At 52.3% G+C, this 16,049-nt stretch overlaps 1 protein-coding gene across 4 annotated transcripts in view; it reads right to left on the reverse strand.

Moving 5' to 3' along the window:
- Nucleotides 1–4,502: 4,502 nt before the first annotated feature.
- LOC147226901 (nuclear receptor coactivator 3-like) overlaps nucleotides 4,503–16,049 on the reverse strand; it is a 64,078-nt gene continuing 52,531 nt past the window's right edge. For 3 of the 4 annotated variants that reach the window (XM_086159033.1, XM_086159034.1, XM_086159036.1), the window contains 17 exons: nucleotides 15,057–15,233; nucleotides 14,192–14,278; nucleotides 13,966–14,106; nucleotides 12,301–12,448; nucleotides 11,453–11,955; nucleotides 10,275–11,380; nucleotides 10,002–10,164; nucleotides 9,570–9,728; nucleotides 9,266–9,484; nucleotides 8,861–8,966; nucleotides 8,604–8,775; nucleotides 7,972–8,298; nucleotides 7,794–7,892; nucleotides 6,410–6,650; nucleotides 4,910–5,087; nucleotides 4,631–4,835; nucleotides 4,503–4,541 (listed from right to left, as the gene is read on the reverse strand). In XM_086159033.1, coding sequence (XP_086015159.1) covers nucleotides 4,530–4,541; nucleotides 4,631–4,835; nucleotides 4,910–5,087; nucleotides 6,410–6,650; nucleotides 7,794–7,892; nucleotides 7,972–8,298; nucleotides 8,604–8,775; nucleotides 8,861–8,966; nucleotides 9,266–9,484; nucleotides 9,570–9,728; nucleotides 10,002–10,164; nucleotides 10,275–11,380; nucleotides 11,453–11,955; nucleotides 12,301–12,448; nucleotides 13,966–14,106; nucleotides 14,192–14,278; nucleotides 15,057–15,233 — 4,043 coding nt within the window. In that variant the 3' untranslated portion in view covers nucleotides 4,503–4,529. The remainder of the gene's footprint in view (nucleotides 4,542–4,630; nucleotides 4,836–4,909; nucleotides 5,088–6,409; nucleotides 6,651–7,793; nucleotides 7,893–7,971; nucleotides 8,299–8,603; nucleotides 8,776–8,860; nucleotides 8,967–9,265; nucleotides 9,485–9,569; nucleotides 9,729–10,001; nucleotides 10,165–10,274; nucleotides 11,381–11,452; nucleotides 11,956–12,300; nucleotides 12,449–13,965; nucleotides 14,107–14,191; nucleotides 14,279–15,056; nucleotides 15,234–16,049) is intronic. The other variant, XM_086159035.1, reaches the window with a different exon arrangement.

Genomic DNA, 16,049 nt, shown 5'->3' on the forward strand with positions numbered 1-16,049 from the left:
CGGAGGGAGGAGGGGGCGTGGTCTGCCGGGGGGGGCGGGGCCAAAGCCGACCAATAGGAGAGCCGTGCGTCTTTTCCGGCGGTGCGCCTCCTTCTCCTCTTTTTTTTCCTCCTTTTCCTTGTCCATCTTCTTCCCCACCTTCTCCCCCCCGCTTCCCTTCTGTCTCAAAATTCGCACCTTTCTCCTCCTTCTTCTCCTCCATCTCCAGCTCCTCCTTCTCCCTCCATCTTCTCCTCCTTCATCACCTTGCCCACTTTCTCCTCCTGGTTCCCCCTGTCTCACCTTTCTCATCCTTCTCCAACTCCATCTTCTCCTTCTCCACCATCACCTTACTCTCCTTCTTATCTTCCTCCATCTTCTCCACCTCCTCCACCTTTCCAACCTTCACCTTTCCCTCCACCTCCTTCTCATCCATCTTCTCCATCTCTTCCTCCTCAACATTCTCAAACTTCTCCACCTTCAAATTCATCTCCTTCTCCTCCATCTCCTTGCCGTCAGTCTCCTCTTTCTCCTCCAGCATGACAGGAAGGTATGACTCTATCTATCTATCTATCTATCTATCTATCTATCTATCTATCTATCTATCTATCTATCCTTCCACCCACCATCCCTCCATCCATGCTTGTATTTTCTGACCTGAGTGTCAGCAGATGTTGGTTGTTTGTGTCTCCAGAAGCCGTGCAGATGTCTCACCCGGAGGAGAAGATGTTCCAGATGGATGCATTCATTTCCTTTTCAAAGAGTCCAGGATGATCTGAGAAGGCGTCTCCTCTCCAGGACTGATGGAGCTCCAGTCCTCCACCTCTCCGAGATGAACGTCTCATCGGAACCTCAGCCTGAAGGTCCCTGGTTGGATTCCTTTCTGAGCGGAGTCTCCATGCTCTCTCTGGAGACCTGACATTATCCGGATATTTGAATGGTTGTGTGTCTCCGTGAATATTTTCAAGCCCCTAAAAATGATTGAGCGAATGAGCGTGTGAATGTTTGCATGTCTGACGTGTGAATGAATGAATGTTAGTAAGTCGCCAAATAACATATGAACGAATGAATGATTGAGTGAATTTCCATGATTTGTCAATGACGGAGTGAAGGGACGACCGTCTCTATATAACCTGTGAATGAATGGATGAACGGTTGTGTGACGCGTGAATGAATGAGTGAATAGATTTTTTTAACTTATCAATGGTAACGTGAAACGTTAAATATCCCTGTTTGATCTGTGAGTGGGTGAATGAATGAATGAGCGAATGGGTCGTGGCGACGAGTGAATGGGAGGGTGAATAGCCGCATGTCTGATGTGTGAATGAATGGATGAATGCTCGCGTATTTCTGTTTGCTGCCATGTGACGTGTGAATGAATGAGTGAGTATTTCCATGACGGAGCGAATGGTTGAAAATCTATATGAGCTGTGAATGAGAGGGTGAACGGCGGCGTGTTTCTATACGACAAACGACCAAGTCGTTGCATTTCTGTTTATGACGCGTGAATGAGTGAGTGAATGGTTGTACGTCCCTATCGGACATTTGAGTGACCTGGTGAATGTTTGAATATCTCCATGACATGTGAGTGAATCGTTTGTCTCTGTATGAAGCTGTGAATGAATGAATGAGTCGACGTGATGAGCGAACGGTTGCATGTCTGACAAATGAACGAGTGAGTGAATGATCATCTCAATGAGCTGTGAATGAATGAGTGAATGGTTGGACGTGATGAATGAATGAGTGAATGGTTGGATGTCTCTATCTGAGCTGTGAATGAATGAGCGTCGATGTTAAGCGTGAATGAAAGGGTGAATAGTCGCATGAATGAATGCTTGTATGTCTCTATTTTTCCTTTTATCATACTATTGTGCACTCCTTACCTCACTTGTTACTAAGACACTTATAGTTTTATCACTTGTTTACTAAGACACTTTATAGTTTCACTGAGACACTTTATAGTTTATTTTTATTTCTAATTCTGCCTTTTCTTTTTCTTATTTATTACTGTTATATTTTCTGTAACTCCGGCACAACAATTTCCTTCGGGATTAATAAAGTTGTTCTTATCTTCTTATCTAAAAATGAGCTGTGAATGAATGAGTGAATGGTTGAATATATCTTTATGCGTGGGTGAATGATCGTCTCTATATGAGCTATGAACGAGTGAATGGGTCGATGTGAGGAGTGTGTGAGAGGGTGAATGCCTCTCTATGGGCTGTGAGTGACAGGGTGAATTTTTTATGATTTATGAACGAATAAGTGAATGTTGAATGAGCGCAAACACTTTATCTCTACGTGAGATGTTCATCCTTATACGATCGATGAATGAATCTCGTCATCTCGACGGGCGCAGAGACACACCGGACGCCGGGTTAATGTTTAAATATAAATTTGTATTTACATCAATATTAACATCAAGAAACAGGGTAAGAAAACAAAGCAATAGTATTTTACATCCTGTAATAATGACTGCATGATTGACAGATGGCGTTTCTCATCTTTTCTCTAACAATGCACTTTTTCCTTAAAGCAGAAACACATTATTTGTTTTTTTTTTTTTATTTTTTTTTATTTTTGTTTTTTTTTTTTTTTAGTTTATTCTTCATTAAGACTGGGGATGGAGGAGGAAAGGGGAGGCATCGTGACATCAAGGTTTGTGAAACCTTTTTCCGGTTTCGAGAGAACGTGCCGTCGGCGCCGCGGTCCGTCCGGCCGGATGAGGAGGAGGTCGCTAGGCAACAGAACCCCCCCCTCCCCCCCCCCCCCTCGCACGCGGGGATTATAAGCTAAAACATACCGAGACCCATGTAGATTATAGATAATGTGACGATTTTAAGTAGGCGGGGGACAAAAAAAACACACGAGCAACGACAGGAAGCGTCTCTACGCGCTGCTGCGGGGCGGCGAAACCGAAAATCTTTGGATTTAGCATGTTGTGGAGAGAGGGATGGAAGGGGTCGCGGAGGTTCAGCGCAGCGGGGATTCACATCAACAGGAAGTATCGACATCGGGAGGTTTTTTTTTCGCACAATCACCCGTCGAGGCTTTTGAGTACAATTCCATCCCCACTTGGAAGAAATAAAGAAAACAACGCGTCCGCTCTGCGCGCTAGCACCTGTTAGCCGCAGCTATCTCGTCGGACGATGAGGAAGAAACGAGCGGTTCCGATTTTGGGGGAGCAAAAGTGCTTTTTCGGGAGGGGGAAGGGGCACAGTTAGCGGCGTGACGGGCGTCGAGGGGACGTCACGCCACAAAAAATATTGAGAATAAAAGCCGACCCATGACCTGCGGGAATAAGAAAATGACACTTTAAATATCGAGCCTTACAATCTGTGCAAAAAACAGTATGTGACCTACAAAAAGCATATATATATTTATATATATATATATATATATATATATATAGTACATTTGAAATATATTTACAATTTGTATTCACAGACGAAAACGGAGAAAGAGAAAGAGAAAGAGGCGTCGTGTCTAATACTGCAGTACCGTCGCTTCGGGTGAGTGATGCTTCGCCTCGTCCTCGGAGAACCAGGAGGAAGGATTATTGCTAGAAACCGGCGGTGGACACGGAGCCCCCACCCTCCTCCGCACACCCGAAAAAAAAAAAAAAAAAAAAAAGAATAAATAAAAATTAAATTAAAAATCCCGCCTCGGGTCCGTAGAAAAAGAAGCGGGATTTTAAGCTTTTTTTTTTTTTTTTTTTTTTTTTTTAAATTTCGAAACCATCTAAAAAAAACGCTCGTGTTTTTTTTTTTTTTTTTTTTTTTTTTTTCTCCGGACGAGGACGTCGGCTAAGGTTTTGTGCTTGGCGCCCCTTCTACCGGAACGGGGATTCGCACGGTTCTGGATGATCAGGGGTTCGGGGGGGTCCGGGGGGGGGGGGGGGGGGGGGGGCGTCGCTCCTCGGGATAAAGGCCTCTGTATCGCGGCGATCCTCTCGGCGCTGGCCCGTCTTAAAGTGCAATCGGCCAGCGAGGGAAGGGGGGAACAAATAAAATAAATGGGTCGTACTGTTGAAGGGACGAAACAATGTGCTGCTGCTTCGTGACATTCGTCTGGGGGGGCGCGACCCCGGGGCTCGCAAGGCGGAGATTTGAGGGGTCGGATGGGGGTCCCACACTTTTAGAAAACAAATCTGAACACAGCTTCATGGTACATTCCACAACGGGGGTGGGTGGGGGCTTCACACACACACACACACACACACACACACACACACACACACACACACGCAATCATACATGTCAGCGACTTGGGCGCCCCACTTTCACGGTTTGGTCCAGCGAGTGTTGGAGCACATATTCACGTAAAGTCCATCGGGGAATCACAAAATCATGTGTGCCCCTGTGAGTGTGTGTGTGTGTGTGTGTGTGTGTGTGGGGGGGGCGGCTGGTCCGAGTGTTTACTCCCTCTTCTGGTGGGAGTGAGGTCCTGCATGAACACACACACACACACATAGGGGTGTACACGCACATGCGCCGTCAGCTCCGGTGGCAAGGCGGGGGATTCTGTGCAAGGAGGCTCGACCGCGACGCCGCTCAGCAATATTTCTGTTTGGGGCAGAAAAACACGGGACGCGACGTGAGCCGAGCACCAAACACCCATCGGCCGTTCCCCCACCCGGATCCCCGTCACCCACCTGGTCGGGTCCCATGGGCATACGCCCCATCACCATGGGGTTCATCCCCATCTGCCCGCCCATCTGGCCCATGTGACCTCCCCCGCCGCCGGCCGCCATGCCTCCGTTCATCATCATGCCCCCGTACTGGGCCGGGTTCCCCTGCTGGCCGAACTGCTGCTGCCCGGGGGGAGCCTGCTGGCCGAACTGCTGCTGGGGGTACGAGCTGACGGATAGAGGGGATACGTCTTTAACCGGTTCGAGAGGTCGCGGCGGGCGAGCTGCGTTTGTGGCGCCAACCTGTTGCGTCCCATGGCGCCCTGCGACCAGCCCTTCATGTCGGCGCCCTGGTACATGGGTCCGCCCTGCGGGTGCGGCTGCATCATGGGGTTCTGAGGCCCCAAGCGGCCGGGCATCATGGCGTTGGGAGGGCTGCCGCCCGACGGGCCGAAAGACGGGTCTCCCTGCTGGCTCATTCCTGTGGAGGTAGCCGGAGTTGGATTATACACAAAAAATGTTAAGGGTACCACTCACCATCCGGGGTGAAGAGGTGGAGATAGTGGACTCCTGCAAGTACCTCGGGGTCCACATCAACAATAAAATGGACTGGACTGGACACACAACAAGGACGTACTCTATATGAAGGGTCAGAGCAGGATGTAGACTAAGGCGGTTTGGTGTCTGTAGCTCCTCAAGACCTTCTACCAGTCTACGGTAGCCAGAGCAGATGTAGACTAAGGTGGTTTGGTGTCTGTAGCTCCTCAAGACCTTCTACCAGTCTACGGTAGCCAGAGCAGGATGTAGACTAAGGTGGTTTGGTGTCTGTAGCTCCTCAAGACCTTCTACCAGTCTACGATAGCCAGAGCAGGATGTAGACTAAGGTGGTTTGGTGTCTGTAGCTCCTCAAGACCCTCAACCAGTCTACGGTAGCCAGTGCAGATGTAGACTAAGGTGGTTTGGAGTCTGTAGCTCCTCAAGACCTTCTACCAGTCTACGGTAGCCAGTGCAGATGTAGACTAAGGTGGTTTGGTGTCTACCAGTCTACGGTAGCCAGTGCACTCTTCTTCTGGTGGGGCGCTGCCACTGCTGAGGTCAACAGACTCAACAAGTTAGTGACGAAAAGCCCGTTCGCCAGTGGGTTTGAACCTGGACCGTCTCGGACCGATGGAATCGGGGAGGGTGAAGGACAAACCGGGAACTATCCTGGAGGATCCTTCCCGCCCCCTGCACCACCAGCTGCGGCTGACGGGCAGCTTTTCAGCCGAGGGTTCATCCCAACCCGGTGTAGAACCCAACGCTTCAGAAGCTCCTTTGTGCCCACGGCCGGTAGACTATCACACACAACTGTGACCGGCCTGAGGTGCATCTGTGCTTCCTGACCCTTTCACATCTCCTGCCATAACTCTGCTGTCTTTCTTATCCTTGTTGGCCCCAGCCCACACACATCCTGCCTATTTTTATTTATTTTGTTCTTGTCATTGCAATTGTCACTCTATTTCCATTGTCATTTAGTTCTGATTGTCTGCTTTCCACCCTTAATGTCGCATTCTTATCCCTGTTGTTGTTGTTGTTGCTGTTCTCCCTGCTGTCTATTTATCCGTGGATTTCTTTGCTATCCTCTGTTTCTCTATTCTAATGTACATTCAGATTTATTTTTGACAGTATAACTGTTATGACAAACGATTTCCCCTATGGGGATCAATAAGGTTTATCTTGTTTTGTGGTGGAAAAAAAACAAGACTGTGCAGTTCACATTCTTGCCACAAGAGGGCAGCACGCCCCCGTGACTCGTGGACTCACCGTAATTACCTCCGTAGCCAAATTGCTGGGGGCCCGGCTGGCCCATGCTCGGCCCTCCCACGTTGTTTTCCATGCCGCCAGGGGCCGTGACATTCGGAGGCGGGCTGAATCCACCCGCGGCGGCGGCGGCCGCCTGCTGTTGCTGCTGCTGCATCAGCATCATCATGCGCTGTCTCCTCATCTGCATGGTGACCATCTCTCTGCTGCGCTGGGCCATCATCTGCGCGCTGAGGAAGCCCGGCTGCAGGAACGGATGCATAATGAATGACCGTGTTTTTTTTTTTTTTTTTTGCATTATTCCGTACTTGTATGTTCGCCCCCGGTGTCTCCCTGGGGTTCTCCAGGTTCCTACCAAGAACATGCAGGATGTGTGACGGGAATGTTTTTACAGCAGTCCCTTGTTTTTCGCGGAAGTTACCTTCCGGAATCAGCCGTGGTAAACGAAAAATCCTCAAAGTAGCAAACCTATTTTTGCTAAGTTCCTCTGCCGCTAAGTTTTGGTAGCGGATACCTTAAAAGGTGCAGATTGTTTGAAATAAAATGAAAAAGCCGTCGCGGATAATTAGCACAAACACGACAGCGACAAGACGAGTAGGCGAGATGGTGAATGTTTGATGAGCCAATCAGCGCCCAGGATACAAAACATCCTGCACTGATTGGTCACCACCCTGGAAAATGCATCAAAATAATTGAAATAATGAATATATAAAAATACATTTATGCCTCAAAAATCAAGACAGCGATCGGCTAGCCGGTGCGGCTTATATTGAGGTGCGCTCAATAGTCCGGAAATCACGGTATTTCCGTTGGATTTACAATCTCAGTCCGAACAATCTTTATTTTGATAAATGACCGGATTCTCTCGGTTGCATCTCGGTCCATCGAGTGTCAAAAACTGAAACCACAAGCTAGCAAAAGGAGTAAAAAACGGACGCCTTCGGAAAGTTTCTCTTCGAAGGGGAGAAGGCCCGGTGAAGAGACAGACGAAGAGCCTCGGACTTCCAAGAAAAAGAAAGCGTTTAACTTGAAATATGGATTTATCGCAACAGGTGATTCCCAAAGACCTAAAGAGGCGATAAAGTCTTCAACATACTCTTGTTATCTCGTTGGCAACGTTATGAGGAAGCTGCTAATGAAGTTACATACGAGCACAAACAATCTACGTGTACTCAACCGGTAAGAAGGTACGGGACCACCGGTCTAGAGCGAGACCGAAGAGAAGATTTCTGGACGTAGTGCGAGAGGATCTGAAGTTAGTTGGTGTGAGAGAGGAGGATTCAGAGGCCCGAAGGAAAAGAAGAAGACATGACCGCCTTCTCACTTGGAAGAAAAGGCGTATGCCTGGCAACACGGGTACCCCAAGTTGGGGGTACCCCAAGCTTACCTGTCCCGCCATGCCGGGCTGCATGCCTGCTCTCATTGCGGGGCTCCCGCCCGGACTGTCCATCTTCATGCCCATGGCCTGCCGCGACTGATTCATGAACTGAGGAACGTGACAAAGACAGCGTTGGGGAATGACAGCCGTCGCCATCGGATCGCGCGGAACGTCCGAGGCCCCGTACCTGCTGGCCCTGCAGCCTCTGCTGCAGCTGAAGCCTCATGGGTTTGTTGGCGCTCATCATCCTGGGCCTCATCATGCCGGCGCGAGGGTGACCCATGCCCCCCATGCCCGCCATGCCGGGGAAGGTGCCACCCTGGCCCATCTGGGACAGCATGGGCCCGAAGCCCCCTTGTTGGGGCTGCCCCTGCATGGGGTTCCCCCCGTAGCCGGACTGCATGGGCATGGCGGGGGGGCCGGGGTAGCCCTGCCCGTAGAGCGGCTTCTGGTCCAGCACCATGGACGGGTCCTGTCCGGGGAAAGGCTCCAGCTGCTGCTCGGCTCCCTGGGTCTACGGTAAAAGGGACCCAAGGTGAAATATGTACAACGTCTCTTTCTTATTGATTAATCTCCAGTTCACTGACTCTGTAATTGTCTTTTTCTAAAGCGGCACAGACAGATCCCTCTGGGCTCATCCCTCCGCTAACCCAGAGAGCAGAGTGAACAGCCAGTCATGACTAAAATATCTAATGCAAAGGTGAATTTAAATCACACTTATGAGTCATGACATGCCGGGTGTTTTATGACTACGACATTACAGCAATCTATTAGCGCTCAGAGACGAGCGCTCGTGTTCGCACCCCCCTCACGATCTACCTGGCTGACGAGGTCTGGAATACCGAGCGCCCGGTCTATCTCCTCCAGGGCGATGCCGTCGGTGTTGTTCAAAAGGGAGTCCAGCTGGTCCAGGAGCGCCCGCTCGTCGCTCTGGCCCTCGCTGGTGGTGGGAGGCATCAGGAGGTCGTCCAGGGTGTTGCCGAACTGGCGCCTGCGACGCGCAACCACGACCCCTCGGGTTAGAAGGCGGGCGGCTCGCCGCCGGTCCGGACGCGAACGGCGAGGCCGGCTCTCACCTGTTGCCGTCCATGCCCATGATGGCGTCCGGCCAGGACGGGGACTGGTTGGGTTGACCCTGCTGGCCGAACGGACTCATGCCCATGCCCATGTCCCCGGAGCCACCTTGACATCACAGATGGACAGGAGAAGATGGACAGGTGAGGAACTGAGGAGCTTTCAAGGCTCGGCACGATTAGCGTTTATATAATTTCTATCGCCTCTATCGGTATTTGGAAAAACATATCAAACGCCCAGAGTACGTCGGGGTACGTGTAGTCGGCCGGGAAACCGGAGGGACCAAAGAAATGAGGAAAACGATGCAAGGGTATACAAGGGATAAGGAAGGAAGGGTAGGTCTACGGGTTGTCACGGCTAATTGGAACTGAGCCTCCTCTAGCTGAAGATAACATCGCCCGACTTACCCATATCCATAAGCTGCTGCTGCAGCATCGACCTGGATCCCGAGACGCCGCCGGAGCGGCCGACCATCATGCCCTTGCCGTTATTGTAATCCACGCCCGGGCGCATCATCGCGGGGTGTCCGGCCGAGCCAACCGGGCTGGCGCTGGAGCGCGGCATGCCCCAGTCCCCTGAGCCCCCCATGGGAGACCTCTGGGGTACCATCCCCCTGCTCATCGGTCCTGGTCACAAATAAACACCAGATGTGCGTAAGCGACGGCGCCGAAGCTAATGGACGTTAGCGTCCGAGGGGACCGTAGGCCGTACCCATGCTCCCGTGGTAGCTGTCCGGACTGCCCATCATGTTCTCCTGCTTGATGAGCATTGAGCGTCTTCCTGCTCCTCCGAGCCCCGCCGGAGGCTTCCCCTCCATGGACATTGATCTCTGGAAGGGTCCCCGGGGTCCAGGACCCACGCCTGGACTTCCTGTCCGAAAATACACAACGAAACCGGTGAGACGCCTCTCTTGTCTTTGTTGAGGGACGCTTACAATTAGATCCGGTACGCTATATCGGTCGAAGGATCTGCTACGAGTGGTATCTGCGTCTGAACTTTATGGATCACTAGTTTACGTGAGATGAGAGGCGAAACCTCTTCGGGAAGACAAAACCCAGCTGCCGCAACAATGTTCATCAACGGGTAACGGACACACTCCTCTTCATCTAACTGTTGCTTCGTGCACGTCCTTGAACCAATTACCCTGAAGACCGTCGTCAAGGCAACCCTGGGGTTTGCTGCCGATATCGTTCACACCTCCTCCTCCTCCTCCTCCTCCTCCTCCTCCTCCTCCTCCGGTCTGATCTGGGTAAAAGTCGGAGCCCGAGCCTCGCAGATCTCCTAAGATGGACTCCAGATTGTGCAGCTAAAAAGGAACAACAACCTCGATTATTATCCGACAGAGAACCGCATCCATTGCCGTGGCGATGACTCGGCAGAAAGACGGAATGATTCAAGTAAGAAAAAAAATCGTACATCATCGGCCGGTTCCGACTTGATCTTTCCCTCCGGATGTTCAGGCGCATGTCCGGGTCCCGACCCGGGGCCGCCCCGAGGAACCCCGCCGGCGCTCCCCGAGGACCCTTTCTCATCGAGCGCTTCCAGTTTGGGCTTTACGTCCACCGGTTCTTTGGAATCGTCTTTGTTGAGGAGGTAGTGGAGAAGGGCGTGGGTCTTCTCTTTCTTGGGGCTGTGCTGCTCCTGTTTGGGCTCCGCGATCAGGCCGGACCCGCTCCCGGACCCGGATCCTCCGGCCGCGCCTTCGCCGCCCTCCTGGTTCCCCAGGGACACCTTTCCCGTGGCCTCGGCGGTGATTTTCGCCACCTCGTCCGGAGTGTTCCCGTTCTGAAGAAGCTTGTGGAGTATCTTATGCTTCTCTTGCAGCGAGCCCGTGTAGTGGGCCGATGATATCGAGGCGGCGTTGACGCCCCCCGGCCCGCTTTGCTGGCCGGCGTTCGCCGACGAAGAGGAGGACACCCCGGTGGACGAGGGGCTGGTCATCCCGCCGGCGGGGTCCTTGCTCTCCGAGCCCACTGGAGTGCTGCCGCCCGCAGGGGGCGGAGCTATGGGCGGCCCCGTCGACCCACTGCCTCCCATTCCCAGCTCCTCCGTGGGCGACGTCAGCAGCTGGAGCAACTTTTTGTGCCCCTTACTGTCCGGCAGCCTGCGCCCGGGCTCAGAGCCGGCCGCGGCAACCTCGTTGGTACCCTCCGTAGATTCCTTGGTCGCGGCGGCCACCTGGCTGTCGGGTCGGTCGCCGGAACTCTCGGCCTGGGAATGCTGATGATGGTGGTGATGGTGTACGGGGTGGTGGTCGCCGGAGCCCGGCCCCATGCCTCCGACCGGGCTTTTGGAGCCATCTTGGCCAGCTTTGACGGGCTGGCTCGGCTGGGAGGAAGAGGAGTGGATGCTAGGGGAGCTATCTGGTTTGTGGGCGGGCGAGGGGGACGTTAGGGTGGACGGGAGGGAGGTCCCCACCCCTTCGCTGATCGCCTGGAGGGCATTCAGAGAACTGCTGGAGTAGGTCGTGGTGCTCCCTCCACTCCCCCCGCTACCGATGCCACTCATGGGAGAGTGTATGCCTGGAACAGAACGCAGAATACTCAGAATTTAAGTCACTCATTGGTTCTGATACTAGGCGACCGTGGGATTACCTCCGGGCGAGAACTGATTGGCACCCATCTTGGGGCTCCCTCGATTCCTGGGTGACATCAGGAGGCCCGGCTGGGGGACGCCCATCCGGGGACTTCCCGAAGGGCTATTCAAGCCGCTCAGTCCGAAGCCGCCGCCGCCTTGAAACGGGGGCTGTTGAGGGTGCTGAGGCATGCCCTGGCCCGGGTGGCTCATGGGACCCATCTGGTTCATGTGTCCCATGGGATTCATCTGCATCATGCGGTTCCCCATGGCCCCACCTCCGCCTCCTCCGCCGCCGTTCCCTCCGTACGCAGCGTTGCCACCCATCTGGCCCATGTGGCCCATGTGGCCCTGCTCGTTCATCCCGAAGCCCCTGCTCATGTTGGCCATGCCCCCCATGCCCATACCCCCACTGGCGCTCATGTTCATTTGGGCATTGGGGTTGGGGCCTCCCATACTCTGTTGCCTCATGGCGTTGGGTATCATACCGCCACCCTGCGCTGAGCGGTAACCGTTTGGCTCCCTGGTTTGGAAAGGAAGGTGGAGAAGGGGAAAAAAAAACTGTGAAAAATGCGGAGTCCCTTCCAATAACCTCTCAAGAGTGCAGGTGCCGCGTATAAATATCATTACAATACAAGGCGCTCTGCGGAGTCCTCCCGATGTTCACAGGACGTCTGTGAATAAAAGCTACTTCAGCCTTTCTTTTGGCATGAATGCCTGCGCTGCCTTGCACTGATATGCTACAAGTGCTTTTTCTTCTTTTTTTTTTTTTTTTCCAGAGCAGAAACGCTACAAATTCTTTTCCCCGTGTTTTAAGAGCGCAAACGTTTTTCTTTTGTTGTTTTTTTTTTTTCTTCCCAGCTCTGACCTCTGAAGTAGATGAGTGGAGATGAAGCCTTGAGGCTCGTTGCTCATTGGATGGCGGTACAGTTTGCTCTTCGTCTGTGCTGTGACTGGAGTGCCGTCGGACATGGAGAAGCGGTACAGGGGCGTCTCGGCGTGACCCTGCAGGAAGGCTTTACGGGTGGGAACAATGGAACGTTAACATCACGTGACTGACTTCATCGATCCCTTCCTGCATGTTACGACCGATGAATGGCACCGAGGACAAATGCCATAAAAAGGACAGTGGTACTCAGTGGTCCTTTAGAAACATCGAGGCCTCGGTGACATTCAGGGTGGGGGTGTTTTCGTTCAGACGCTGAAGACGAATCTCCCGTCAAGTATGGCACCACATGCTTCCGAACTTTTCCTTCGTCCGCAAATCCCTTCTGGCCCTCTTGCCTGGCAGTCCCAACTCTCACCTCCTTCTACAACATTCTGACACCGTTTTGTCACCCCTGGTGCTTTTCTCCACCTGTTCCGACTTGCTTCCTTCACCTCTCCTCCACATTCTCCATTGCTCTGGACCGTTTCCCCTTGTTAAAACCCTCCACCTTCTTTTTGGGAACTCCCTGTGGCATCACTGTAGCACTCGGGTCCCTCTCTTTGCCCGTCTTGTCTTGCTGTCCGGCTGACCTTCGTTCCTCGCCTTTCCAGGTTGTCCCCCCACCTCCACCTGCTCCCTGCTCTCGCTACAGATCACAACGTGATCCGCAAACAACATAATCCACGGAGATTCCTGTCTAACCTCATCTGTCGGCGTGTCCATCACCACAGCAAACGAGAAGTAGCTCAGAGCTGATCCCTGATGCATTCCATCACACCTCTGTCCCAGCTGACTACCGTCTCACAGCTGTCATACGTGTCCTGCACCACTCTGACATACTTCTCTGGCACTCCGGACCACTTCGTACATCCTCAGTTCCTCTCTCGGCACCCTGTCGTATGTTTTTTTCAACATCTGCAAAGGCACAGTGGCCCTCCTCCTGACCTTCTGCGTTCTCTTGATTTTGAGAATTTTTTTTATCACCGGTGAAGCCTTGTGGTGGGTCGCTTACCTTTCATTTCAAGCACTTGACCTTTTTTTTTCTGGCCTTTTCGGGTTTTCTTGCCCAATCCACTTTCAAAATTCAGATTTTTTTAATTAACCTTGAAGTACCTCTTCTTCTTGTCCTTTGGGCTTTCCCCTTCTGGGGTCGCCACAGTTGATCGACCTTCTCCATCCAACACTATTCTCTTTATTCTCCTCTCTCAGACCAACTACCTTCATATCCTCTCTCACTGCGTCCATAAATCTTCCCTTTGGTCTTCCTCAAGACCTCCTGGCTGGCCGCTCCAGTTCCAGCATCCGTCTACCAATACACCTCTACTCTGTACACCCAAGCATCTCAGTCTGGCTTCTCTGACCTTCTCTCCAAAACATCTAACATGCGCTAACAGACTCAATCCTGATCCTATCCATCTTGGTCACGCCCAAAGGGAACCTCAACATCTTCATCTCTGCGACCTCTGCCTCCTGTCTTGGAACTGTTTCTAGGCCATACGGCATCGCTGGTCTCACCACTGTCTACGCCAACCCTGGAGGTACCTCTAAGCCTCCGAACCGGTGCAGACGGCGTCAAACTTCGACTGATTTCTGAGCGTGACCCACCCTCGTGGTAGTGGCGTTTGTGCGACCAGGGCTGTCCGTCACTGTGCTGGAGGAACATCTGGATGCAGCGTCTCAACAGGTCCTCCCAGCCTGGACGCATTGATGCTCGCAGGGAGTTCTGGTCGATCTGGATCAGCTTACCTGCCCCAGGGGAGGGAGACAGAGACAATCAAGGAGGCGTGACGGTTTGGTTGGTTTATTTTTTCTGTGCAATTTTTTTCCCTACCTGAGAGCTCGTGGCGGGTATTGAAGCTCTCGGTCCTCTCCATGGCGGTCACGCGACGGGCCACGCAGATCATACATGACTGCAGATCTGCGGGGAGGCGGCAAGAAGAACGGGCAGAAGGCCCAAATGAGTCGGTAATTTTTGTAGGGATAAGCAAAAAAGTACTGCCGTGTGAACAACAAATACAGTGGCCCCTTAAGATACGCTTTTTTTGGAGACACGAAGTGCGATTCTAGCAAATGTTGTCATGAAATACGAAAAAAAATTCAGGATAGGAATACAAGAGTAAGAAAATTTGTGCGGTACACGTCAAGTTGGCCTCCGCAACTCCAATGCGCTCCACGGCGCTGCCGCATCTTCTGAACCGGCGCTGCTCACAGCTTCCAGCATCCCTAGGCCGCTTCGTCCAGGTAGTTGGTACAGTATGCCTATCTCGTGCGGTGTTCCTATCTCTTGTGTGGCATGATCTTATATCTTTGTGCTTATTTTGTCTATTTCTTTTAATAATTGTTACGTAAGGCAAGTGGTGATCCCAGAAAGAATTCTTGTCGAAATGTTTGTTTTGGCAACTGGACTTGAGTTTATTCACTTGAAGACGTGGTACCCCTCATCGGAGAGGCTTCTCTAGTTCTGAAGAAGACCCGGATGACTGAGAACCTCCAAAGAAAACCCAAAAAGAAGACGCTTTCATTGGAAATTAAACACAAAACAATAGCAAAGCAAGAACCCCAAGTACGTGTGAAATCGCACGTGAATATAATCGCAACGCATCCACAATATGTACCATATAAGATCATATAAGTATCCTAAGGGGCCGCTGTACTTCTGATGTGAGCGAATGGTATTTGAAGGTTAGCCGGCGTACCTTCCCCTTCCTCGATCATGGCCTTGGGCTGGGTGAGCGCGAAACACTGCATGGTCTCGTAGCGCGGCCCTCCGGGCCCCTCCTCCATGGGGCCGTGGCCAAACTTAACCAGCATCCGGCACGTGAAGGTGTGACTCTTCTGTCGGGCCGCCTCGTTTCCCCAGGACACGCCATTTACTGAGGGACGGGAAGGAACGCGGACATCTGAGAGAGACGCTCGGCGACGAAAGCAGAATTGAGTTTCCGGCCCCCGGGAGGGTCGAGGCTTTGAACGAGCTGTAAACAAATATCAGAAACGGCTCGTACCTTTATCGACGCTCTCACACACACGCCGCGGAAACCAAAGACACCTTGTTCCGATGTGTATTTTCCCTCTTAGATTGAGAGCTGAGCCCCTCTTCTCCCCTTCCGCCCTTCCCCTCCGCCGCCGCCGTTCGTATCCCAAGCTAAATGGACCATGGGATTAATGTAGCTAAGGTGTCGATTTCCAATATCACTCCCTTTCAGGCTTCCCCGCGACGGGCAGAGGGCAGGGACACTCAGCCATCTATCCTCATTTGGGCCCTGACTCCTCATTACGGTGCACGAGCGTGCGCACACACACACACACACACACACACACACAAACATGCACGGGGGCTCTCGGACAGGGGGTCACCTTCACGGGAGATAGGGATGACGAGAGGGAAAGGGAGGCCAACTTCAGAGAGGACTGTTTTTCCAAGGTCCGCGAGAAGCCTTATCTCGGCCTTGGGTCGGCTGGAGGTTTTGTGTCTGGCAGGTGCTGGGAGGAAACCGGGAAGGAGCGAGGAGACGTGTCGGAACGAGGGGGAGCTGATAGCGAGGTGATCTAACAAGGCCTTGCCCCCCCCCTCCCCCAAACGTTCACTTTGGAAGTATACTCAGTCTCCGATACAGTTTTATCAACATAGGATTGACTGAACAAACAATATGTCTTGTTCGTTAATGTGTAACGTGTTGTTATGCTACCGT

The sequence above is a fragment of the Fistularia commersonii genome, chromosome 14 (assembly GCF_037954325.1).
Source record: "Fistularia commersonii isolate RoL2024-O1a breed Wild chromosome 14, RoL_Fcom_v1.0, whole genome shotgun sequence".
Taxonomy (NCBI): Eukaryota; Metazoa; Chordata; class Actinopteri; order Syngnathiformes; family Fistulariidae; genus Fistularia; species Fistularia commersonii.